At 40.8% G+C, this 25,894-nt stretch overlaps 1 protein-coding gene across 2 annotated transcripts in view; it reads right to left on the bottom strand.

Moving 5' to 3' along the window:
• Nucleotides 1-25,894, bottom strand: part of ADAMTS12 (ADAM metallopeptidase with thrombospondin type 1 motif 12) — a 172,442-nt gene that overhangs the window by 85,186 nt on the left and 61,362 nt on the right. For both annotated transcript variants that reach the window (XM_087773260.1, XM_087773261.1), the window contains exon 3: nucleotides 21,041-21,215. In XM_087773260.1, coding sequence (XP_087629386.1) covers nucleotides 21,041-21,215 — 175 coding nt within the window. The remainder of the gene's footprint in view (nucleotides 1-21,040; nucleotides 21,216-25,894) is intronic.

Here is a 25,894-nt window from a genome sequence, read left to right as displayed (position 1 = left end):
AGTCATATCAACAGTTTCACTATAAAAAGCATTTAAGTTCTTCACTTGAACAACTCATCCACTCAAAATGTTGCTTGATTACGGTTTTTTGTTAATTTCTGCTTCCCCCCCTCCCCCAACCACCCTTAAAGAACAGATATGACTCACCGCTCTTAAAGGCATTATGTGAGATTTCCATATCAAAGGCTTTTTTTCCACCTGTGTTTCCTGCAGGTGCTGCTCAAGGAAGAGCCAGCATACAGGGCAACATAAGAGGACCTCAAGGTGCTAACTGCACACAGCCACCTTTCAACACCTTTGGAGGTACACAGGGCTTTGAAGAAGCAAGGTGAAAATGGCTGGAAATTCCCAGAAGAGGAGAATGCAACCTGCAACTGAAGGATGTCAGACAAAATATAGCAGCACTGATTTATGTCTTCACTTTCTATCCTCATCTCCTTTCTCTTTGCACAAGAGCTCTTTCATTTTTACCACTTTATATTATTCACATTCAAAATGCCACATCTTCAGACGTGAAGTATGAACAATGCTAGGGATGCTAGACTAATAAATCCCACGCTGTTCAGAACTTGCTACATTATGATTTTTCCTATAACCTTTACTTTGTCTTTGTTCTGAGACATACCTTTAGTGTAAGTATTAGCAAAAAGACTAAAGTTTTGCAGTGAGTTCTTCAGGAGGTCAATAAACTTTGCTGAACAGAGTCATTGTACAAGGGGAGATGAATAAACATATGAAATCATCAATAATAACATTAACCTAGCACTGAAAAGTATACATAAATCTAACCGTAGACTAAATAAAGGAAAGGCTGATGAGTGACTCAGCTAATGAGAATTAAAATGATAGTAAGGCAGAAGAAATCAACACAGTTTTCTGAAAAGTGATTATTATCTGATCACTGGCTAGATCTAACAAAGGACTTGGGATTTCCCAGTGCTCTAGTCACTACACTTCTGGATAAAGAAGGCAGGACCTTTTCCTCTTTCACTCATGAAGGAGGAGAGCAACACTAACGGCTGACTTACTGCAAGAACTTACTAATTATTGACAAAACTCAAATACAGTAAGTGAATCCCTTCCCCTATTCTAACAATCTCTGCTGAAATAAATAAGGTAGCTATCTAGAAAAGCTCCATGAAACAAAATACGGTAGAAATTTTGTACACACAGAATCTCTTTATACACACAATCATGGTTACAAATATCCATAACAAAACCAAGCCTGGATGCTGACAATGTGAGGCACTATATGGAAAAACTGTTGTGAAACAAGGAAGAAAGGATGAGAATTTAAAACAGAACAGGTAATCAAACCAGCTCGTTTTATAAGCATTTCTGAAACAGGTTAAGCTAAATCACACAAAGGCTTTCTGAGTGTGAAGTAGTGTTCACACAGGAAACAGTTACAGTTCTTTAATCATGTACTTCCCCATGTTGACAACACTCCAGTCCCAACAAAAACAAGCACAGAGAAAGAAAGCTTACAACTTTACAAGCTTTGTTTAACTTTAACATTCCTACTGTCAAAAACATGAAGTATCAAACAGTGGAGTCACACCACTCTAATGCAGAATGAAGCCAAAATTTGACCTGTGTTGGCTGATGCACTTAATCAGATACTGCTGCTGAGTGCGTCTGCTGCTCATTAGTGCTTATGCTGGAAGGATGGAATGATAAATGGTCTGGGCCACTGGCATGAGGTGGTAGATAGAGAACAACGTCATGGGAAACAGCTATACGTGGAGCTGCCTATATTTTGCAACCACAATTTTCCTTCTGCCTGAATGTTCTTTTTTTTTTTTTTTTTCCCAGGGATTAAACCCAAGTCAATAAGGGACAATAAAAAAATTATAGCTGTGTAAGATGCTGTTCTAGCAGTACATTGCTCAATGTCATTTGAACTTTCCATGCTCATTCTCTTGGTAAATTCAGTGGCTGGTTTGTCTTATTTTGGTGAAAACATTAATGCAATGGATTAGAAGAATAAGGTGACTTTTCTAGAAATTAATCTAGCACTTTGTAAAACAGCATCTGAAAACAATTTAACCTGCAGCACAATTCTATTTTCATTTGATGAAAAACAAGTATCTTCTAAAACAGAATACATCTCACTGTAAAATAAATTTGCAGATTAAAAATTCCCAATAAATTATGTCTATGTCTTAATGCCTCTTACCAAATAATTTAAGAACTGTTGACCTAAGAATGACAGAGAAATGCAGTTTTGGGGGGCCATTATGATGTAAATGAGAATTTAAACATATGGGCTTTATTAACTTTTTTTCTTCTTTTTACATCTCTATATGAAAACTCATTTGCACAAAATTAATGCAAAGTCACTGAAAGTGACATCTTGAAGTAGCTGTCTGCATTGTCAGGGTTAATCTGCTTTCCAGCAAGGCTGACCGAATAATATCCAGAAGCTCTTGAATCAGAATCCAAAAATTTCTATTAATGTTCCATAAATTTCATTCACATAATAATGAAGAAAAATCAAACTGGTTATATGCTGGTGATCAGAGGTCACCAACCTGCTTAAGTCAGGAATAAGAATAAAGCTAAAAGGCTACAAGGATCTTATTCGGTACAAGAAGGACATTGAGGTGCTGGAGCGTGTCCAGAAAAGGGCAATGAAGCTGGTGAAGGGTCTAGAGCACAAGTCTGGTGAGGAGCGGCTGAGGGAGCTGGGGTTGTTTAGTCTGGAGAAGAGGAGGCTGAGGGGAGACCTTATTGCTCTCTACAACTGCCTGACAGGAGGCTGTAGTGAGGTGGGGGTCGGTCTCTTCTCCCAAGTAACAAGTGACAGGACGAGAGGAAACGGCCTCAAGCTGCGCCAGGGGAGATTTAGATTAGATATTAGGAAAAATTCCTTCACTGAAAGGGTTGTCAAGCACTGGAAGAGGCTGCCCAGGGAAGTGGTTGAGTCCCCATCCCTGGAGGTATCTAAAAGTCATGTAGATGTGGTGCTTAGGGACATGGTTTAGTGGCAGCCTTGGCAGTTTTAGGTTAGTCGTTGGACTCGATGATCTTAAAGGTCTTTTCCAACCTAAACGATTCTATGATTTTATTCCCTAAGCTTGCACGCTGCAAGTAAGTTTGCGGAGGCACTACAGAATTCAGCAGTGAAAGAAAGCATTGAAGATCTGGAAGGATACATATTTTGTGGAGATTCTTGGACATATAGACAGGAAGACAGCTATGAACCAGCAGGATCCAGAAATCAGCAGCACAGGTCTCTGGAGTGCCCATTAGTTCTTCCAAGTTACCTAAGTAATCTCCATAACAGGCACTCATTGCAGGCTGCCCTAATGCCTAGTTTCAAGAGTTGGTGAGAATGTAGGAATGGCAGACAGAGTATAAATGCAAGGAAAGGTGCCAGAAAAAAGCAAAATGATGCTGGAAGAGGCAAAGAACAGGAAAGGACTACTAAGGGTTGTAATTCCAAGGATTTGGGCAGTGTGATTGATTTAGATGGAAGGCTTGCTCTTTGCATATAGTTGGGACACGAGAGCAACGTGGTTTTCAAGCTGCGCAGATTGCAACCAGCCACTACTGGGACTCAAGAGGCAGATGAAAGAGGCCTCCACCTCCTGGGTTTTAATAAGCTTGTGTACCCAGCAGCAGGCTGGGTGCTGTACCACAGGGACCAGGGAGGGCCATTCCTCTTTGGCAAAAGCCATTAAGGCAGCTTATGTACCCACACTTACAAATTTAAATTCACAATACTAACTGAGTCTAAAACTGGTGAACATTAGCAGTCCTCTCGTCAAGAAAGAATGATTGAGAATAATCACATTTGATTCAGGGGTTATAAGCAAACTGGTACATTTCCCCGTGCAAACATTTTACTTCAGAAATGTTGCGCTGCTCCTCTTTTATCAGACACTGAACTCTGCATGGTACAGATACCTATCAAAGTCCTAAAATGAAGAAACATTTTGTTCTGTTCCCCAACAGAACCACAAGCTGAAGTACAGCAAAGGAGGTAGGTATGTCAGCATAATGCTCTCCTCTGGTCCACAACATGTGCTTCCTTCCACACTGATCCATCCTCAGCCAGGGTATAAGTTTCCTGTGGTTTGACCAGGGATAAACAGCTGCAGAGCAGAAGGGGAGGGTTTGGGATTCCCCTTGAGGGAAAACAAGAGGCCTCTCTTCCCACTTGCAGTCTTGCTCAGCTCTCTGCAAACACCTCAAGATTTCCCTGCACCTCCCTGGAGAGGACAGACTGCTGCTCCTTATACCCAAGATGCCCATATTGGCTTTTTCAGCCTTACAACAAATGAGGAAGGATTCCCTCCACGCAGATACCCTTCACAAAATCCTCCCTGTACTATCACTATCACCACAAAACCAACATGCCCAGCACTATTTTGCCTGTTTATGCTCCCCCATGCAGAATCAGAAATGTTGGGTGGGTTTAGGAGCCTCCTCTAGGTCTCCAAGAGTTGACTTGTGCACCACAGGAACTCTCTGGCTCATCATTTCCTTTCAGTTAATACAGCAAAACCAACCACTTGCATCTGTCTGTCTGTGCTTGCAAATGATCAGTATAGAACCAGCTGGGACCAGCTGCTCCTGCCTCCTCTCGGGAAGGGATAGGAAGTCGGAGGGAAACACACGCAGGCAGCACAGAGCAGCCACGAGATGCCACCACTCCTGTGTTTACCCAGCCTGTTGGGTGGTCCCAAAACAGGATGCAGCCTCCTGGCGGGCTGTGACCCTGCTCCAGCTCATAGCTTCACCCTCACAAAGAAACTTCCAAGTTAACAAGAACCGAGTCTCAGCAGTTTGGTTTACAACTGTCTGTGCAAGGCATGGCTGCCAAACTAAAGCTATTTCACGTCACCCACCTCTGTCCTCCTGCTTGGCTCGATCTCTGCATTCTTCTGCGCCTCTTGCCCTAACTGTACCTCTTCTCTTCCTGAAACACCAAACAACTCCCCTTGCCAAATACTCTGCAAGGTTCCAGCTCAGCTGTGACTCCCATGAGCAAGCCCAGCCATCCTGAACCCCTCACGCCATTTTTAGGGCCAACTCTCTCTCTCTCAGGTGTCGGCACACTCTGCTCCACTGCCTCTGCTCTGCTTGGACTTGTTCTGGGTCAAAGACAGCTCGGAAAGTGCTGCTCAGCTCATCCCCCAGAAAGCTCCAGAGAGCTGTAGCAGTCAAAACCAGCAAGCAGACAGTTGTGCCTTCTTCGACCTTGTGAATTAATTATCCATATTCTTCTGGCTAAAAAGTTGAATCATGGAGAGATTTCTCAGCTGAGGGAAGCATTAACTTCGCTTTGGAAGTGGCAGATTTTGTCAGCTGTATTTGTGACATGAGAGTTACAAAAATACAGGAATTCGGGATATGACTCCAGGTCAAAAGCTTGAGCTGAAATCTGCCACGTCCTAGATGAACTGTGGAATGAATCACATCAAATTACATACTGGGACAGGGCCCACTTATCTATACTGGGTTGGCTGAGGGCAGAAGAGACTCCAAAAATATTTAGGGACCGAAACAGGTCATCTAAGTTGTCTCAAAACTACTTAGGTCAGCAACAGGTGTGAGCTCTTTATCTTTCCAAACTGTCCCCAAGCCCATAACGTATGCCCCCTGCTCCAGACATCCTACTGGCTACCATAGATGAACACTATCTACATATATTGAGTCTCTATAGAAAACCTAACAGCTATTGAGTAGCTGCTCTGGGGCAGTCTCTTGCAGTTAACCCAGGAGTTTCAGGTTCTCTGTATAAAGTTTGCTGTGATGAGGAGGGCTCAAGGTCTAAATAAGCTCTGTAAAGAAACAGAAACTTAACAATATTCCATAATAATTGACTGTCTCTAGCTTCCAAATCACATTGTATGTTAAAAATGCTATGCAAATTTGCTCTTCATTGTCTCCATTGACTTCTGGAAGTCAATGGCAGTTCTTTCCATCTCAGCTATTATTACTAGCAATAGTAATTTTGCAGAGTTTTTTGCACTTGGGCAATATTATCAGTACACTGGGCCTCTACCTTATCTCACTGTTTTCTACATATAGAGATTATTTTTGATAGCACCTTAAAAGACATTATATTTCACCTCTCTTTATAATTCTAGTATTAGCTTCATTCACTCCCCGGCAAAAAGAAAACAAAAACTGATAGTATTTGTGTGGTAACAGACTGGGGAAAATGTGGCAAGAGGTTAAACTTAGCAGTGGCATCCAGTATAGCTCATATTTGTTATTTACCTAGCCTTAACTATGAAAGTTGACCCCCTTAAGTTACAGGCTGTCTGAACTGTTTTGTAGCAGTGTTTCTTGACCGCTCATGATCCATGAACCATCTACAAGACAGTTAAAAAAAAAAACCCAACATTTAAACATTTCTACACATATGAGCAAGCCAACAAAATAAGACCCACAAATGATCACACAAAGTTTAGCCAATTTTTAGCTGGACATAAATGAAAACTGTACAAATGTGGCAGTGTGCTCCCCGCCCCGCATAAGCAGTAACCACCAGTGGGGATCGCGATGGCTGCATCCAGCTTATGCTGGACTTTGGGGATGGATGGGCAAGGGCTCTCTGCAGCAGGGACCCAGACGTCTTGCTGGTATGCAAATGTGACTATGAAACAACCATCTTATGCTATAAATAGTGGACAGCCCAGGGCTCGTTGAGCTCTCCTGCACGTCAGGAGGCTGCATGCCAGGGTCTCCCCTTGAGTAGGGATGCCTCTCAAGGTTACTCCTCGAGTCTGAGAGGTTCCTTGCCACAACAGATCCTCAGTAAGTGACTAATAGCATGCTAAACTTTGAAATCTTATCTAAGTGATATAAAGGATTGATTGTGCATATATAACCCTATAGATATAAACCGTTTACTAAGTCTGGGACTAGGACTGGATCCAGCCACACCTCCACTCCTCTCTGAGAAGGAGTTTAGAAAGCAAAGGGGTCCTTTCTGAACCTCGTGACACAACGGGAGGGTCTCCCTGACAGTTTTGTCTGACTCTGTCCTCTATGCAGTAAATAATCAAGTGTACCTTGCCATTGAATCTTGTTAAACCACTGTCACATTTACCACTGAACTTCATTAACTCACTGTTTTATATCAATAAAGTATATTTTTGCTTCTCTCTTATGAGTGAAGTGCACTCCTTCCACAACAACAAAACACTCATTTTTTTTCACCTAAACCAATTGATCCTGCAACTAAAAAAAGGCTCAGAAACACTATTGTGTAACAGCAGTTAGTGGTGACCGGCATTCCTTGACTTGCAGTGAGTTAGCATGGAGAGTATTCATCAAAATACTATTGCAGCGTTCATTTCTGACATTACTACAATATTGAACTGGTTGTCTCTATGGCTGTAGATTCAAGTGACTGAGAAAGTGCTATTCTGACATATGACTACTGCCTAGAACTTCAAGAAAATTTTCAGTCTGCTATTTCTGTCACCAAAAATGCAGAGTCAGGTCAACTGAAACTATTCACAGATTAATGTCAATACCATAAAATTAATTCAGTCAAAGAAACACCATAAAAGTCAAATAACCAACCCCCTGGTCACACCTCAGCTGCTGCAAGCAGAAATCACTCCTGAAAACTCACTTCCGTATTTCCATATTGAGTAGCAATCCTCATACACTCCTATTTGACTTTTATATTTTGGAGTGACAAAGAACTCTGCTACTCTAATCTAACTGGCTTATTCCTACTTGACCATCAGCTATAAAAAACTGACACCTTTGGCTTTCTGTGAATGGCATCCCGGCATTTCTAAGCCATCCTTGCCAGAGAGCTCAGCAGCCTTGCTGTCCCAAGACAGATGCTCTGCCAGGGCACAGAGCACCCACCACTAACTTGCCTCCTCTCCAGGTGATGCTCTTTTTGTGTACCACGGATGTATAACGCCACTCCTGAAGCTTTGTGGTGCAAAACGGCACTCCACCCTCTCAAGTCCTCTCCTTCTCACAAAAAAAAATACAAGAACTTGCCCTATCAGGCTTTGCCTACTCCAATAAGTTAAGTATAGTCAGAGAACAAACACACCCAGGCACTGGAACTTGTTTGCCTACTCTATTAAAGTGGATGGTTCCCGGCATGGCATCGGTAAGGGCCAACAAGCATGCTCTCAGTCAATTCCTGAGCGTGGCACAGGAGCGGACACAGGCCAGGAATCCCTCTCAGTAGTCAGGATCTGGCCACTTTGTTCAGGAGGCTGAGAAAATTTAATGTATGCACACAGACTGTTCCGTGCTACTTGGCAGCAATGCCAAAGAATAACAGAGTATTTCATTTATTAACACAAACATGGTCTCATTATGTAGGAATAGTGTTTGCCACAAATATCTACGGTGTTACAGTACGAGAGTAAATGCCAGCTCAGCACTCACCTTACAGATACAAAGTAATACTATAAACCAGAATATATAGTGTTCAGAATACCACTGGCATCTTTTGAACAAAATTTTTCAGGCAAAGTTATTAAGAGGATGTCTATTTATGTTCATCATATAAATTGCCTGCCTTTGTGGCTATTCTATATGTTTACAATGTCAGGTTTTTGCTACACATTCTGGCATTGGATTAGTATTTTCAGGGTATTTTTATCATTCAGTTACTCAAATATGTTCACATTTCTAAGAATTAATAGTTTCTAGTTCAGCTTTCAAAACGTACGGCTTAAACTGTGACATGTTTCAAATAAACACCTTCAAGATGTCAACAGAGAGGTTACTGGATACCCATACGCATGGGAATTGGGGAACTTAGTTGAAACCATCCCAGCTGGCATCCAGCATGCCATTCTTTGGCATTGCCACCACAAAAATCTTGGGTAGATTTCAAGAAGACAGATTCACCTACTTTAACTTGTCCAGATGTGCAAATAAGTCAAGAATTCAGCTAAAAATATCATTTCAAGGCTGGATTTGAGAGAGTTCTCCAGCTGTAACATGACAATCCAATTATAAAGCACTAGACAGGAATAAATTACTTCATGTCCAAACATAAAATAGGTAAAAAAAAAAAAAAATAATGGTTCTAGACAGTTCTTTGTCTTAGTATTTGCAGAATTGACTAGTTAAGAAATAATTTGACCCCAGATCCTAAATATCTGAGTAAAAATGTATGAGGATGCATTTACTTATATAAATTAATGAAGCATCCATTAAAATATACATGGGATTATTTCACTGAGCACTGACAATTTTCTGGTCTTATAATCAATAGTTTAAAAATTGGCTCTTAGCTGCCTTGAAATCCTGATTTATAACACAAAAGGACAGGAGAATACTAAGCAGATAATCTAGATTACACTTCCTTTTTTCCTGCATCTTATCTTACATCTATTAACATAGAAGACAGAACCCCATTTTTTTCAAAACTTACCAGAAGGTATCCACTATATCAGCCATAAAACTACCTACTGTACAGGGTACCCACATCAAATAAAATGTATCATACAATTTTTTAGCAAAACACACATAGGAAGGAGGTGGAAGAAAAATACTCAAAAACCCAATATAAAGTATTGGACTACCCCTCGTAACTTTTAAACAAAACTTTTTCAATCACTGAAGGAGTTTAACAGAAGGTCCATTAGTGTTCCTTATATAAATTGCCAGGCTTTGTTTTAGCACTGTTTTAGGCTGCTGGGCTGACAGCCTCCATGGTGATGGTCTTCCCTTTGTGGCACTGCTGAGCTAACGACTCCGCACTGGTGAGCCGTGAGCATAGAGATCTTGATTAAAATTTGTATTTATTTAAAATCCCGGCGGCGTGCCTTCCTGTCCTGGTTTCAGCTGGGATAGAGTTGATTTTTCTTCCCAATAGCTGGTACAGTGCTGTGTTTTGGATTTAGGATGAGAGCGATGTTGATAACACACTGACATTTTAGTTGTTGCTAAGCAGTGCTTACACTGGTCAAGGACTTTTCAGCTTCCCATGCTCTGCCCGGTGCACAAGAAGCTGGGAGGGGGCACAGCCAGGACAGCTGACCCAGACTGGCCAAAGGGCTATGCCATACCCTATGGCGTCATGCTCAGTATATAAACTGGGGGAGTTGGCCAGGGGGTAGTGATCGCTGCTCGGGGACTGGCTGGGCATTGGTCAGCGGGTGGTGAGCAGTTGTATCACTTGTTTTTCCTGGGTTTTGTTCCTCTCTCTCTTGTTATTTTCCTTTTCATTACATTTTTTTATTATTATTATATTATTTCAGTTATTAAACTGTTCTTATCTCCACCCACAAGTTTTCTTACTTTTGCTCTTCAGATTTTCTCCCCTATCCCACCGGGGCGGGGAGGGTGAGCAAGCAGCTGTGTGGTGCTTGGTTGCCAACTGGGGTTAAACCACAACACCCCCCAAACCAAACAGATACTTCCCTAAAATATTGTAGCCCATTCAGTCTTTTTGGCATCATCATATGAGATGAAATTTGAAAGCAAGATGGGGGAGTGGACAGTACTGGGTGGAAGGTGTCAAGTCAGTGAAATTCTGTGCCTCATTTTCCCCATCTCCCAATCTTCATGCACCTGTCTGAAGACCTTCATGCTGGAGGCATGCCGCAGACACATAGGCCAAGTTCTCATGAATGCACCATCCATCAGTGAGTGAACATTCCTGGCACAGTAGTTTGTTATACCTGGAAAATAGCCATTACAGTTCACCCAGAATTCCAGAAACCTGACTTGTTTAAAAAAAATCTCAGTTTTAAATGTTCCAAAGATGGTTTAAGAAATGTAAAGTACCCCAACTAAATTAATGTATAATGTCTGTGTTGTAAAAGAGAAATGGCTATTCACAGAATAGGTCTTTGAAGGGGTAGTTAAACTATGGCTTTTAATTAGTTTGGTTTAAATTCAGATTACTAAGGAAAAGAAGAGAAAGACAGTCTGGAATTACTCTTGAGATTAAATGCTATTCTTTCAAGGTTTGATGTCATATCTTTAAGAAATGCTGCATATGCTATAACTTTCTCATCTCTGGGATTGTACAACAGAGTTTATTTGCCCTTTCTCTGGACCACCTGTTGTTTTCCCATTCCATTTCTCCACTGTATTTAAAATATACCAATCCCACTAGCATGCTCAAAGAAAAAAACACATGCTAGCACTTTGAGGGGCCTCCTTGTCCTTGGCTGAGGCCAAATGTCTTATATTTCAGATGACGCTACTAAGCAATACAAGCCTTCAAAGCCTCAGTCCCAACCCTGCTGTGCTTCTGCAGCAAACATAAGCAGTGCAAGAGCAGCTCTTACAGGTGAGGACTCCCTTCTGAGCCTGGGCCTGAGAAGGGGTTGGTCAGTCCAGAGTTACCAAAATGAATGATGCTAATGTGACATCTTGAAAATCTCAGACACATACTGCTTTTAATGTTTTCTATTCTTAGAAGCAGGTCCTGACAATGACATTTTCCAGCTTCATGACATTTTGAAAGATGACCGTGGAGGTTCTCCTGCTCCAACTCAGCACACAAGATTTCATTTTGCCTGATTAAGCCCCTGAAGAGGCACCCATGCACAGACAACAGCCCACCACCCAGCTACTCCATCCTGCAACTGGAGAGAGCTGACGAAGGCATCTGTAAACTGGTAGAAGGAGTGAGGGGAAGAACAGTGCAAATGGCATTGAGACACCTCAGGGGAGGCAGCCAACGGCATCTTTGCACATGAGAGGTTAAGGACTCCTGCCACCAGGCACCTTGCACCAGCAGTCCTGTTAGGATAACACTGTCTTGGGGTGATCAGTGCCATTCTTGGCTCTTCATGAGTACCACTACATGGGCTAAAGGATGTTTCTAGTTTTAGCCAGAGTTTTGAGAGTGACTTTTTCCTTTGATTCCAGTTTCCTATCAGAGACTGGTTGTCAGGGTTATTATAACGTGTTGGATGTCATGATCCCATTAATTCGCTTCCATTTTTGTCACGCATAGGCTGGAGGTTCACCAGTTAATTAGACTCCCTGTGGTTCACTTCCTACAGAAAACTATGCCAGAATCCTTCACAGATAGGAGCTATTTGGCTCCCACACGAAAATGCCAGGAAGTTTGAAAGTGTTTGCTTAGAACTGGGTTTGAGCTTTGAAATTTGCACTCCCATGGAAAGAGAATCAAGCAAAGCCTTGTCAACAGATTCAGCCTCTGTTATTTTCTAAATTACAATCTCAGTTTTCATTTGCAGAAAGTCCCTGGCTCCTCTTCTCTCCAGGTAGCCTTGAAATTATAAAAGTATGTAAACCCGTGGGACCAGAAAGAGAAAAATGCAGACACATTTGCCTGAAAGAAACATCCAGTTCACACACATCATAAAATAGTATGATTAATTACAGCTTACGGAGAGAAAAATATTGCAAAAATGGATAATGATGGATAACACCAGGTTACATCCATCAGCTGGGGAAGTGGCTGTTCAGTAATCCATTCCCCAATGTTAAGGCTATCTCTGCTTGGACTACTTTGAGCTGCCTGCCAATGTTACCAGTCCAGGCCTTGCACAAAACTCCCTTCTTCTACTGCCCTTCTTCCCATTACCTCCCTGGCAGATGAAATTTCATCCCTCGCATCTCCTTCCATCTCCTCTGAGGAAGAGCTGACTGACAGAAGTACCTCACAATGGGCAATGGATGCAACTGGGACACTGAAAAGAAAATACCATAAAACAGAGAGTGGTTCAGTGAATATTTTATCTGGAGAATGTCAGGCAAATAATACAGAAAATGTCAGGAATGATCCCTTGTTAAAACTGCAGCACCTGAAAGAAGACTTTGATCCAAATCCAAACCTCCACAGAGCTGAGGGGAATCCAGACTGGGGGCTCAACTGACAACAGTGCAGATCAGAGAGGAAGGAACTTGATTCAGTTTGTGTTAGAGCTCAGGCAGGCAAGAAACTTGCTGCTAATTCTAACTTTGGCAGAATCAAAGACTCACACTGAGGCTGTGTTTTAACTGTGCTTTAAAGTATTTAAAATACAAAAATCTATCTTTCTGCAGCTTCAACTCAAACACTGTTCTGCAGCTCAGCAAAATATTAGACAAGACCTTTTTTAAAATGAGTACAAATCAGAGACAGCATGGAATTAGAGCTTTTTTTTTTAAGAGGTGAATAAAGGACATCAAGGCTTTGGACTTTCTATTTTGCACAAAGACTCATTTTGGGGCAGTGTTTCTTGAGACTGATTAGAACAGATAAGAAGAGACTTTCTCTGATTTCACAGTCTAATTTACGTGCACAAAGACTGCATCGTTAGTTGTTTAAAGAGGACAGGAATATGTAGTTTTTTCAGCTAAGCCACCTGATTACATGTTGTTTGCTGAAGTAAGTTTAAGTTGAATATTTGCAAGAGAAGAAAAGCAGAAAGCGTAGAAGAGATCATGGCAAAAAATCAATATTCTCTTCTACGTTCTTTCATATAGAAACTTGGACATGCAACAAATGGTTCCACAAAGCCTTCAAACAAGTGCAGTATTTAAGGGCATCAACTAAAAACATTCACTATACCTTTTAGCATAGCAATCTTCGCGCCACTTTTTTTTGCATAAAGGTGGATGCCTACTTCTGTTGGACAATTCCTTTTTCTAGAAAAAAAAAGTGTGTAATTCTGTATGACCTTTAAATGAATAGTGTCCCTCCAGTCTGTTATTTACATACAGTTTTTTCAGGACAGTTCAGAAATAGCACACAGTAAAGAGATATTATCTGCAAAGATACTCTGCAACAGGTAATCTTCACATAAGGACCGTGAAACTGAGGAACAAACCTCATCCTACCAGAAGTCTTTCACAATAAATCAAATCCAGCTAGCAAGTCCAGTAACTCACCAAATCTGTGTTGAGGCAGATCTTTGTTTTCAGCAACTGAACATAAAAACAGTTCAGACATGAAGACCTGTGTCAGAAATGACATCCTGGATTCCAAAAGATGCCCTTTGCAGACTGCTGTCTAGTGAAAATTGTGTCTACTAAACAGAATGTCCCAAGCTACTCACTATTGCCAGAAATTCATTAATAAGAATGGGCCCCACAAGCACCCATCACTGGAGTTGAGAACTCCATCCTACACTCAGCAGATAATCAGGAGTGCAGAATAGGATCTGTGCACCCCAGAACATGCTACCAAGTAATTGGATGTGGTGTGGGATAAGTCCAGATAGAGCCCCACTTCTCCCCAAGAAGGAGAGAGCTTATAGTTCTCTACAAGATGACTGAAGTAGTGGTGGATAGAAAAAGTCTTATAACCTCCTAAGTTACACAGTTTTCCTTGTTCCCAACTAATCATTAAGCTAAAATCTATGTTAAGAAGAGTATTACAATCTCCTTTTAAGTACAATTTGTCCAGAAGAGTCTCTCCAAGTACACAAAATGCATCCAAGTTCAAGCAGATGCTGGGAGCATGGAGCAAAGAACACCAGCCCCAAGCAAGAAGTGGACAAGCTGCAAGGACACTGTGTTTCATGCAGAAAAACTCTGCTCAGACACCTGTTTAAAGTGGGTCACATATGATAGGAGGCTGCCAGAGGCTCATCAGGGACATGCAGACTTCAGACAAACTAATTGTGAACACTGAGCTGATATCAGTGCATTAGCCCCACAGCACAAGTCCAGCACTTCTCAGAAGAATTAGAAATCTGTGATCTGCCCAGAAATAATAAGGTAATTGTAGTTTCTTTTTAGAAAGTTCACAGAGAGTTCAGTACGACTGAGAAATCTGGCACTAGCCAGACTGAAGGCTTTGGCAGCTTTGGCAATGCCACTCCATTAATGGGTCAAGTGTTCTGAGCAAATTTTCAAACTTCTGCAACAAAAATGTTTCCTAAATGCAGCTTAGCTTTCTTGGTTTTCTATTTCAACTGTGGAAATAGGGTTTACAATTGTTCAAGGCTAGTGTTATCCTACAAAAGAGAAAGGGGTGGCATGTGACATGTAACAGTTTAATTTTAAAGCTTGGTATTGCTCTCTGAATCAATACTGCAGCAATTTAACATTTACATTACCACAGCATTTGTTTACCCAATCAATGGCAATACTCAAAAAGTGCAACAGCATCACACACAGCTTGATAAGGAAAATTGTAGGCACAGAGCAAGAGCAGAATATATTCCTCTACAACAGTACACGGTTAGAAATGCTGAACTAAGTTCAGTCTGGATCCAGACTGAGACTTCTCAATCTGAGGTGTGGTTAAGCTAACTGTTTCAATGAAGACATGGAAGAAACCACAGTTTACCCTTTAAACTACACGAAAGCAAGTGCAGTAAGCAAGCATGGTGTAGCAAACACTATTTCTTTCCAGTGGCGCAGGGACTCAACAGAAAGACTCCACTGAAGCTGTGAAGCAGACTTTTCCCTCCTTATAGTTTTGATTCATATTAGCTGGAAAATGGCCTGTGACAGAACTTTAAAATTTATTCAGTCGCTGAGTGAGGAAGCATATCACGTTTCTGATGCCTTTTGGTGGCAACAAGTGACTATTATCACGTTGTAATAAGAATCTTGTGTTTCCACATTTTTCTCCCTTACCTCCTGCAGAACACAAGTACTTATGGAAAGCACCTTGTTTCAGTTAGTAGGAGCTAGTGAAATACCGAAAGTTAAATTTCAGTGGAAAAGAGAAGATGAGAAAACAATCAGAGACTGGGAAAGCAGGTGCCAGCACTCTGCCACCACTGAGCTTTCTCTGGCCCCTGTTCAGCACAGACTTTGGATCCACTTGGAGAAAGTTCTAGTTTTGCCTCTGCACTCATTTAACTGGAGAGGGACAATTGCCCAAAATACAGTATTTTATTCCTTTCTCCTCTACTGACATTTCTACTGCTTCTAAGTACGACCTAGGCAGCTCCCAAGGCCAATTCATCCCAAAAGTCGAAAACAACGTCTTAGGATAGGATGAATCAGCCTTTGATGATAACCGTTCTACTCTGCTAACTATAAAAAGATCCAGCTTGTAATACAACTAGCTTAAACTCAAGTATTTAACTGCCAGGCTACTCAAGTTAACAGAGAAGAACCTTATCCTGTGTCCTTCAAACTTGAAGTTCAAGTAATAGTAAACACATCTGCTAAACCTCTGTATGCTAATGAAACGTAGAATACTTTTAATTGCTCAGCGAGGCTACACATTTGCACCTGGTAATTTGTTAGAAGTAACATGATTTTTGACAGCAAAGTGAAATGAACACAGAAGTCATCTTGAATTCATGTCAGATGTTAGAAATTCAAAGTTGAAGGATTCTTATCTCCCCAGCAGAGAATCCAGAGGTTTTAGAAAAAGAAGACAACTCTTCCTTTTTCTGGAGAAGGAAAACATAAGACAATGAAAAAAAAGTCTACCTTATCTCTGATTAGCTTCTAACAAACTCCAGAGAGCAATTGAAAGAAAAAAGTCTTCCTGAAACCTTAAAGTTAGATTCTTCTGCTTTCTTTCATGAGACTGTTTGGTGGGGAAACCAATCTCTTGATACCAGTTAGCAGCCATTGTTTCACCCACCGAAACTAGCTATCATGTCTTTGTTTCCCAGGTACCCCACTCCTGAAATGCTAAATCTCCTGCTGTCTGCACAAGCAGGCACTCACTATTTTCAGTTCAATGCAAACTGTTCCAGAGATGAGAGATACTCCATGTACTCCTGCAGGCTGTTTTGTTGCTCTTGCTTTAAAATAGAGGTCATTCTGACTGAATGTATCTATTTGCTCTTTTTTCATGGCAAGAATCTTCTAAACAGGTTAGTAGAGACTGTTCACAGAAAGCAGAGGGATGCAGGGAGTAAAATGCTCTTCCCTCCACATTGAATTAATCTCAGTTACTACAATTCAATGTGTGAAGTTACCATCCTAAGAATAATAGTCTCTGTGTTTTGGAGAAACTAAGCAAATTAAGCTGAATAGTAATTGACGTGGTTAAGTACAGGAAAAACAAATACTGGAAAAATGTCAGCATCATTCTTTAAAAGATATGGAAGCTACACAGCATGTACCAGGGGTTCTGCCAGCAAGCAAGGCTGCTGACATTGGCCACAATGTTCTTCCAAAAAAAGATAGGCTATCCTTTGAGAATAAAACAGCGTCCTGGGCTTTTTTTCCCCTCCCTCTTCCAAGTGGTTAAACAAAGGACTTCACTGACAAAAGCCAAGACTAACAGTTTATGCTGTACACTTGCAAACAGAAAAATTGAAGAGAATCCTCTGGCAGTATCAAGTTAATCATCAAATAGCAGGACCATGATTGAATAAAATCCTGCACTCAGACATAACCCTTAGGAAGACCAACAGGTAACTATTGTCTGAAACAGCTTAATGGCATTCTAGTCACCTGTTAAATGAACTATGCCACCAAGCCATCATTCAAAACACTTAAAAAACAGTTTTGCACAGATGATGTTGCTCTGTTCCTTCAGCTCCCCTCACCCCTCTACTCATTTCACATTGCACCTGGCCTCTGTCTCCTCCCTCCCACCCCAGCCTTATCCCATCACAGCTCCAATGCAAAATTGCTCCAAATGCAGAATTTTCAGTCACAAGATTTATAACTCCTCTGCAGACAAGGAGTTGGAGGTTCATGTACAACCCAAACTAATTCTAACTTCTGATCTGTGTGGAACTCATCTATCAAATTTTTTCAATGCCAAAATGAGGGCAAAGCATATGACAACTTCTATACACCTAAAGCTCCAATGAAGTATTCTCAGAGATCCATTTTAATAACCCTAAACCTTTCTTTCCACAGTTATATATTACAGCCTACTGCAGCTATCAGTGTGTTGCAGTCTGAATAAACTCAACTACCTTCCTTCTGAACAACAGCAACCTGACCACTTCAGCAGTCCAAGAAAAAGAAGTCCATCTATCAGTCCCCTCTGTAGCGCTGAGTCAGGAAAGGCTCCATTACATCACACCATTTCCATTCACAAACTTCACAGAACTTCTCCATTTTGCAGCTCACAAACAAACCAATACCATGTGGCAGACTGCATGAAACCAGAAAGAAATGGGAGGAGATCTCTTCTAATTCTGTACAAGGGAGGATAATTCCTTCTCTCTTGCATTGTATCTCGGAGCACTGCCAAGTTTTTAAGATAACTTATTTAGAAAAACAACAAATCCCCAAAATCCTTATTTTCCTCTCCTAAAGGCACAAATGATTAGAAAAAATATTTATAAAGCTCAGGGACTTTTTCATTTATCATTTTTGCTACTTCTCACACAGATTTCAAATGATACAGTAAGACAGCAGCTTGCAATGTACAGTATCATAATGCTACTTTCAAGATTAGCACTCAGTTTTGCATGCAGCTAATGACTGAGTCATCTGGCAGTTGCCTAAGCAGCAGTGGAAGTGAACAGCACAAACCTAGGTTTTAATTTACATAATTTATCATGATGATTTTTGTCCAAATATCTGAAACTGTTAAGGATACTGCAAATTATAAACTAATTAATGTAATCATTGCAAGAGCACAGGAATGTAACCAATACTAACGTATTACTCTATGTAGGTGAGACAGATGACAAGCAGGTTGGAGCCAACACTGCATTTTAGCCTAGGTACACAAAGGGTTTCCCAAGCATAAGTCTTAGAAATGACTCAAATTGTCTTAGCTTAAGTTTAAAAAACAAAGAGAATCAGAGCTTAAATAAACAAAAGATAAACAAAAGCAGACACTCTGTATGATGAATCTCAGCCCACAAAGTCAAAATATTTGATTCTGAAAATCAGTTCCTACAAGAGACATGGCAGGCAACTCTTCATCAGTTAAGGCCCAGCCCAGTGGGTTCAAAGCTAGGGCTGAGAATACAAAATGGTCATGATGTTTAATCTGTAAAATAGAAGTCATTTCTACAACTATATGTGAACTGTAAATTGAAGTTTTTTTGCTTTAAGGTGAGATCCCAAAAGGCACTACTTTGGGCCATCTGTGACATCATGTGGGTGTACCAAACTTCTGGCATCAAACTTAACAGCATGAAGTGCTTGAGGTCTTGAAAAGGGGGAAGGGTCAACTTACCACCTTTAAAATTTATTTATGCACCAAGTATTCCCCATTCCCCAAAGCCTATGTAGTGAATATATTTAGCACAGAAAGCAAGAATTAACTCACTTTCCTTTTTTGTTCTGTATTTCACTTCTAACAAGAGCAATTGCTCTTTGAGAATGCATAATGTAAACAGGAGATGACACTGACTTCTTTCTTTTTGCTACCCTTTTTGAAGAGCTGGCTACAACAGAAGTGAGATAACGAAACATAACATACAAATTCAGAGTTAAGGCCTTTAGAGGAACCAATGATTGTTGTATCCTGTCACACAAAAGGCAAAAATGTAATGAAGGAAATGCTTTCTTTTCCACATGCATTTTTTCACACTGATTACAACTTTTGTGACAGTCAAGCAGATTACTGCTTGACCAAAAGCAGACATTACCTCTAAAGGCTGATCAAGTCAGTTAAATATAGAAAAACAAATGACAGTATATTACTTTGTTAATTCATAAGACACTCCCTTTGTTAGCATGGAATATCATGAACATATTATTACCATAAGCAATAGTTCTGTCACATTAGAATGAATAACATCAGACAGGCACTTTAAATTCAAAAGCCCATTACAGCAAACTTAGCTAGTCTAAGTGATTAAATCTCAGGGAAGCTACGGTCAATTTTTCCCAGGTACAGCCAGTCTTCTTCTGTCTCATTCTGCAGGACTTTGAAGGAAGATACAAGAGGTAAAAAGTGAGAGGTAGAAAGAAAATAAGCAGGCTACACAAAGCAAATACACAGCATGATCCCTGGTATCTCCTGGCTTCTCTCCATACTTAAAATTATTGCTTAAAGATGTTATTTCATGCATAAAAGAAACCTGGAAGCCAGGACGCAAGAACGTTTCCTCATTCTTCATAGTCAAGTCTAAACTAATTCCTCTCATTGATCCCAGCAGTCATCAGAAGAAACAGAAAATCAGGAGCTATTACAGACTTAAGCCAAAATAGACATCAACATTAGATGTTCATGGCTTTTCAACGTCAGGTTTATTTGTCTAACCAGTAGATAGATATTTATTTGATGAAAAATAATAAGGAACAGCATTCGTATTAATTCTTGCAGCTTCCCCTTATCCTCACCTACTCAGTGTCACAGAAGACTGGATAACTGCCCCCTAGCCATCAGCCTTCTAGTTTCCCCCAGCTATTATTTCACACTGCTCTTGGCCAGCAAGCAAGACGTGCAAAGCAGGTCTATGACCAGAAATATCGTGGGGATGAGTTGTTGTTCCCTTCTTAATTTATCAATTCATATTAAACAGCAGTAAAACTTCAGCAGCCATCGTATCTGAGGATTAAAAATCAATGCAAGATCTGTAAATTTTTGGTATGAAGTCAATCAAGTAAATGATTTTACTAAATAAAGGAACTCATTTTATAATTAGGATATGCCACCTACCCTCTAGATATACTTTTACTTTCCAGGATTGAGTATTAGTTTGTTTTCCCAAAAGACACGATGTTGAGTGTTATTGCACAAATATTTAAGTTATTTTTACTTATGCTTCTACAAGAAAAACCTTGCTGTTGATGCCTTGCACTCCACTTTCAGAACAACAAAATAAAAGTCTTTAAATATTTTGGTAACTATCGCAGAGAATCTAGATATCCTAAATTTAAACCATGGATTGAGGGGGGATATTTTATGTTGAGGACAGCATTTGCATGGAGTGAGAATATTTTACTAAAAATAATAATGACTGCAATTCTTGTCATCCCAGAACTACTCAAGAATTCAAGTCAAACTCACTGAACTGTTCTGGCTGGAGAAAAAAGTGAAGGGTAGAAAGGATCAATGGTGTGAAAAACATATCCCAACAGTCATAAGGGGGATTTAAGTTTTCAGACCCAGACGCGTGGCTCCTGAGGTGTTTTGACTGAGATGCTCTCATTTTGCATAATCTCTTTTTACAGAATTAAAAAAAAACTTGGCAGAAGGAAAGGCACACACCACTGGAAAATAAAAGCTGCTTAAAAAGATGCAGAAAGCAAATAGGCAGAAAACCAGCAATATTTGTACCATTCAATCCACATGCTTGTTCTTTTTCCATCGGGATTGCCCGTCTTCTCCTTAAAGCATTTTGAAGGATATTTGCCCCATAGATAATATGGGGATGGGGTGTTCCCTCCTTCTGTGGATGCTTTTTAACGGGCTCAATGAAATAGTCTCCATGGGGCAGATGGAAATATCCAGTCTGAAAATAAGCACAAAAGAGTTAATCTCTACTGTCCAGTACTGGAAGTCAAAAATAAAATAGACTCTTTTCATATCATCATCCCTGAGCTTTTCTTATAAACCAATCATTACACTGCAGAAATATGAAAACAACAGGTTTTCAGCATTTATTTTGCTGCATACATCAGGGTTGCTCTGTACCTCACAAAGGCATAGCAGTCCAAAGGGGAACAGAAAAAATACCTTCTTCCTAATAACCTGAAATCCTGTATACGGAGGCAGAGGCTCCCATATTTGTACAAAGCCATTGAAAGGTCAAAAGCTAATTTGTCAAACATGATGCACTAGAAAGAGTTGCATCTTGTTCTTCTGGTGTTTTGCATCCATTCCCCAGAAAACAAGCCTTGAATAGAAGCTATTTCGTAAGTGCAAAGTGTAATTCTGCTCCTAGCTGCAATTCCACAGTCAGATTACACAACCCATTAGATGGGCTGGACCGTGTGGTCCACCCTTGACTCAGACTACAAACCCACCTGGCTCCCAGGCTTCCAGTGGAAGAAATAAGTAGCTTTTCATGAACTACAGCAAGCTATTGTGATCATACAATAGAGCTGCATAACAAAGGCTGTAGCATTTCTCATGCTATAACTTCTGTATCAACCTCCCAGCTTTGACTGAGCTACAGGGCCCTAGATATCCATCTGGACTACACAGGATTAGTTTGCACCTCCCTCTGCCATGATCTAAGAGACACATGCAACTGGGCACAGCCTTGGTCCCTCGTGTTGCAGCATTTTTGCAGGGATTGCTAATATTGCAAAACATTGTATAGTGCTTCCACTTCAACATATACAGAGCAATACTAAATCTAAAGCAAGTGATCTACTGACATCCCAGCCCACACTGGGGATGTGACAGGAGATTCAGGTATCCCACTCTTATGGCTTTGTTTCCTCTTCACTTTCTTGCTGTGGCCAGTGCAGCCTTCTTAACTTGCCCTGGGGCAGAAAAAAATGCAGCAGCACTGTGTTCCTGCAGCTGCTGTATTCAAACTTACAAGGACAGACCAATTTAAAAAACCTTTTGAAACACTCTAAGGTCTTATAGTTTCCCTGGACAGTTGGGAAAGCCAGTATGAGGGTAAAGGACAAGAGGGAAATCATACGAATGGAGGAAAAGCATTCTTAAAAAATAAGCAACCATGGGCTCTATGTACTAGGAGCCCAAAGGCAGGTCAGGGAGATCTCCACACAAAGTGCTTCGAAGTCCCCTCTACCAGATACCTTCTGCCTCCACTCTGATTGCCACAAGACCAATACATCCCACAGCAAACTTGTACAAACAACTGTCACTGTCATTTCACAGAGTTTGTCCAACAGGTATTAGGAGAAGAAACTTTTTCCTTCCAGTCTTCCTGTGCAAGTCAAAGTTTAAAAGCCTAGGTTGGCCTAGGTTTGAAGCTTTGGTTACACCCATAAAGTTTCACAGGTTCAAGACTCAAAGTCACATATGTTTGCTCATCTGGAATTACAGTTACTGCTTGCATGTTTTTTCTTTCATTTTCAAGAAAAAAGAAATCAAGCCTTCTGATTCTTAAAGATGAAATCAAAAAATGCTCAGGTTTTTTTTTAAATTATAAATCAAGGCTGCTTTTGATACAGGAGCTGAAACACACTATGAAAGCAATAAATCCCATGTTCAGATTGGATAAAGATGTCGGGCAAACATAAATCTATAGAGGAGGAATGCCTATACAGAGGCTGGACCAGGAAATCGGTAGATGTGGTTTTCCTCCTGCTGCTCAAGGAATCAAAGCACCGTCACAAATCTTTGCCAATTCCTTTTCATTCCACAAGATTCGATCTTCCCTGGATATTCTGAAAGTCTCGGCTATTTGACCTTCCTTTCCTGTTGTGTTTTTTGACCCAGCTGGAACCAGCTTCTTCACTGCAGACCCTGATTTTATAGGGCAGGCTGATTAGTCACTGAGCTATTGTGTCAAAGTTGCATCTGTAAGAAGAAAGGCCAGGCAATCATATGAAAAATGAAGTATATTAGTAGCAACCTCATTTCCCAAGCTCCCCCAGCAATGTTTGCATGCTAAAATTCAGCTCTCCATCCAAGCTGCATGGAGCAGGAGAAAAAACAAAAATTCATCATATTTCATACTGCACATGCACACACACAGATGTCAGTAAAGGTTGTTTAATGAGCAGCAAACACTGGCTACTACAGAACCTGGCTTCAGACATTCCCACTGAATTTTTTTTTAATTATTGTTTTCTTAACATTAGCATTTTTCAGTATGGAATATCTATTTTCACAGTCTTACAGCTTTCTGCTATAACAACTCTATCCCAAGCCACCCCTGTTCCAATACAGCCACAACACCCCCAATCAGCTGGCTTTCCGTGGACAACATTTGTTAAGTTCAGCAATACGACTGTAATGTCCCACCCACCTGCGTTAGAAATCCTGCCAGTCTTCCTCTAGATCTGGGATGATACTAGGAGTCGTCCCTCCTGCCCTCAGCAGTAACTGCTTGTCTGCACTAGTTCATGTACTGCTCTTGTCATTGTCACTGTAGTGCTTTCCAGGAATATGTGTTGCTACTTGACTCACATCTACTGCATGTGCTTCATTCTTTACATTGATAGATAACTGAATATGGACAAAAACACAGTTAGCAGCACCGTCCTTCTCTGAGTTGTAATTACTGCCTTCCTCCTTGTCTCCTCTTTGTTACACAAGGCAAGGTCCAAGAGAAGCCTCCTGCACTTCATGCAGAAAAAGTGGAAATTTGTAATGTCCCTTAATTTCTGGTAGAGGCCACATCTCTGTATCAGAACTCCCCTGAAGAAAGCTACCTCAGGGGTGTGTAACTTCTACATGATAGCTTTAACATTTGCTCTTTAAAAGAGGTTGATATTTGTGGGCTACAGCTTGCTGAATCTTGGGAAGATAAAGGCTGCTCCCACACTCAACATCCAGACTGAAGTCACTGTAAAGCATGAAGAAGTCTGAGGACCTATTTTACCAAGGAGACACTCCAGACTTTGCAGAGTGTCATCAACTCACAGTTCAACTTGCCACAACAGCTCCTGACACCTTGGGACTATCAGAAAATCTCTACTTACTGAAAAGCAACTAAGCCCGCAGAGTACCAAAACTAAGCTGGAGGTAGAACTGCTGCCAGCTCAGAATCAAAGAAGAAGAACCTGAGGTATATTTTCAGGTTATGCACAACTCTTCGTGGTTGGCTTGGCAACACCGCTGGGCACACCCACACAGCCATTTCAGGCACTAGTGCAACGGTGCATCCCCATAAACAATTGATGGGATGGCACGGAAATATATAAGCCAGCCTTGTCACCAAAGAGAGTGCAACGGTACCCATCAGCCCACTGACGGAGCATTTCTGAACCACAGACGTGGCTTGTTGCAGTTTCTCTGGTTTTAGCTCTGACCTCACGAAAAACCCTTTTATCCTCAGCCTAAAAAGCAGTTCTTGGGACAGGAGGATGCTTCCTTCACTCCTGTTGCTTCTTGCAGGGTTGAAAAATATCAATATCATGAATTCAAGGCTACAAGTTAATAGGCCAGTGTTCTGCATCAAACTCTTGGTGTAACCCAACAAAGCATTTGCCTCTTTCCCATGCCCACCTACTTGTTACTGCCATCAAATTATGGCCACTGTCCCTCCACAGTGCACTCTGAGGAGGGAGGAAAGAGGAGCACGGATACTTTGAGCCTGTATTGCCTCTAAACTCATTGTAACATGAACTCTCTATCATGATTTAATTCATGGAACAGACTTGACATTCGCCATGAGACCTTACGCACATTCAGCACTTGGAAATCCTCATTAAAAAACTAAGTTATAAATCATCACTGTTGTGCAAAACTTTCTCCTGTTTTCTGTCAGTCTACAGACTAAAGGCCAGCGCTACTCACAGTATCTAAAAAGTCTGCAAAGAAAAGGCTGGGGTGACACTGTGTTACTGTTCTTGCACAAAAGATCCACCAGAACATACAGTTTTCCAAGTACTACACTTCCGGATAAGGTGACAGATTGCAAGTTGTAACAATAAAATCATTTGTTCCAAAAGTTCTCATGGATCCTGAGTTCTAGTAGCCGTAGAATTTATTTAAACAAAACTGTCTGCTCTGTCTGTAACAAATTCCCCAAAAAAGGAAGATATTTATAAGCAATCTTTCCTTTCACTTGAACTTTGTGCTCTGGGAGTTTCTGAAAGAGTTTGAAATTTGGATGAAACCATCATCATTACAATACAAAATAAGAGAAACGCCGTTACATCTTACACGGCATTTTAGTGCTATCTGCACTCTCATCAGTAAAGAGAGCTGCCTTGATGCGTTCGTTACCTGTTACAGGACAGAGATGGTATATTGTAACCAGGCCACATCATCTCTCTCCAAAGGTGTCAGTCAGTGTGTTACCAAACATCCCTGAGTACTCCTTCCCTGACAGTTTCAACATATGGGTATTCTCTATCCATGTTGCTAGCCTGAGATCAGTGCATGCATTGCCCTAATTTATCTTGCAACTGCAGTTCTCATGGTGCTACAGCATGTGGAGAAAGTAAGCTGGAAGAGAAGATGAAAACAGAAAAAGTAAAATAATCTGAATAGATTCTCTGGTCTGTATTACTACTCCCAGACACCAGTCAAAGATGA

This window comes from Nipponia nippon, unplaced genomic scaffold (genome assembly GCF_047370975.1).
Source record: "Nipponia nippon isolate SJK-2023a ecotype South Korea unplaced genomic scaffold, ASM4737097v1 scaffold_39, whole genome shotgun sequence".
In the NCBI taxonomy this organism is placed as follows: domain Eukaryota; kingdom Metazoa; phylum Chordata; class Aves; order Pelecaniformes; family Threskiornithidae; genus Nipponia; species Nipponia nippon.
Note: the sequence above shows the minus strand (reverse complement) of the source record. Positions and strands in the feature narration are given on the sequence as shown.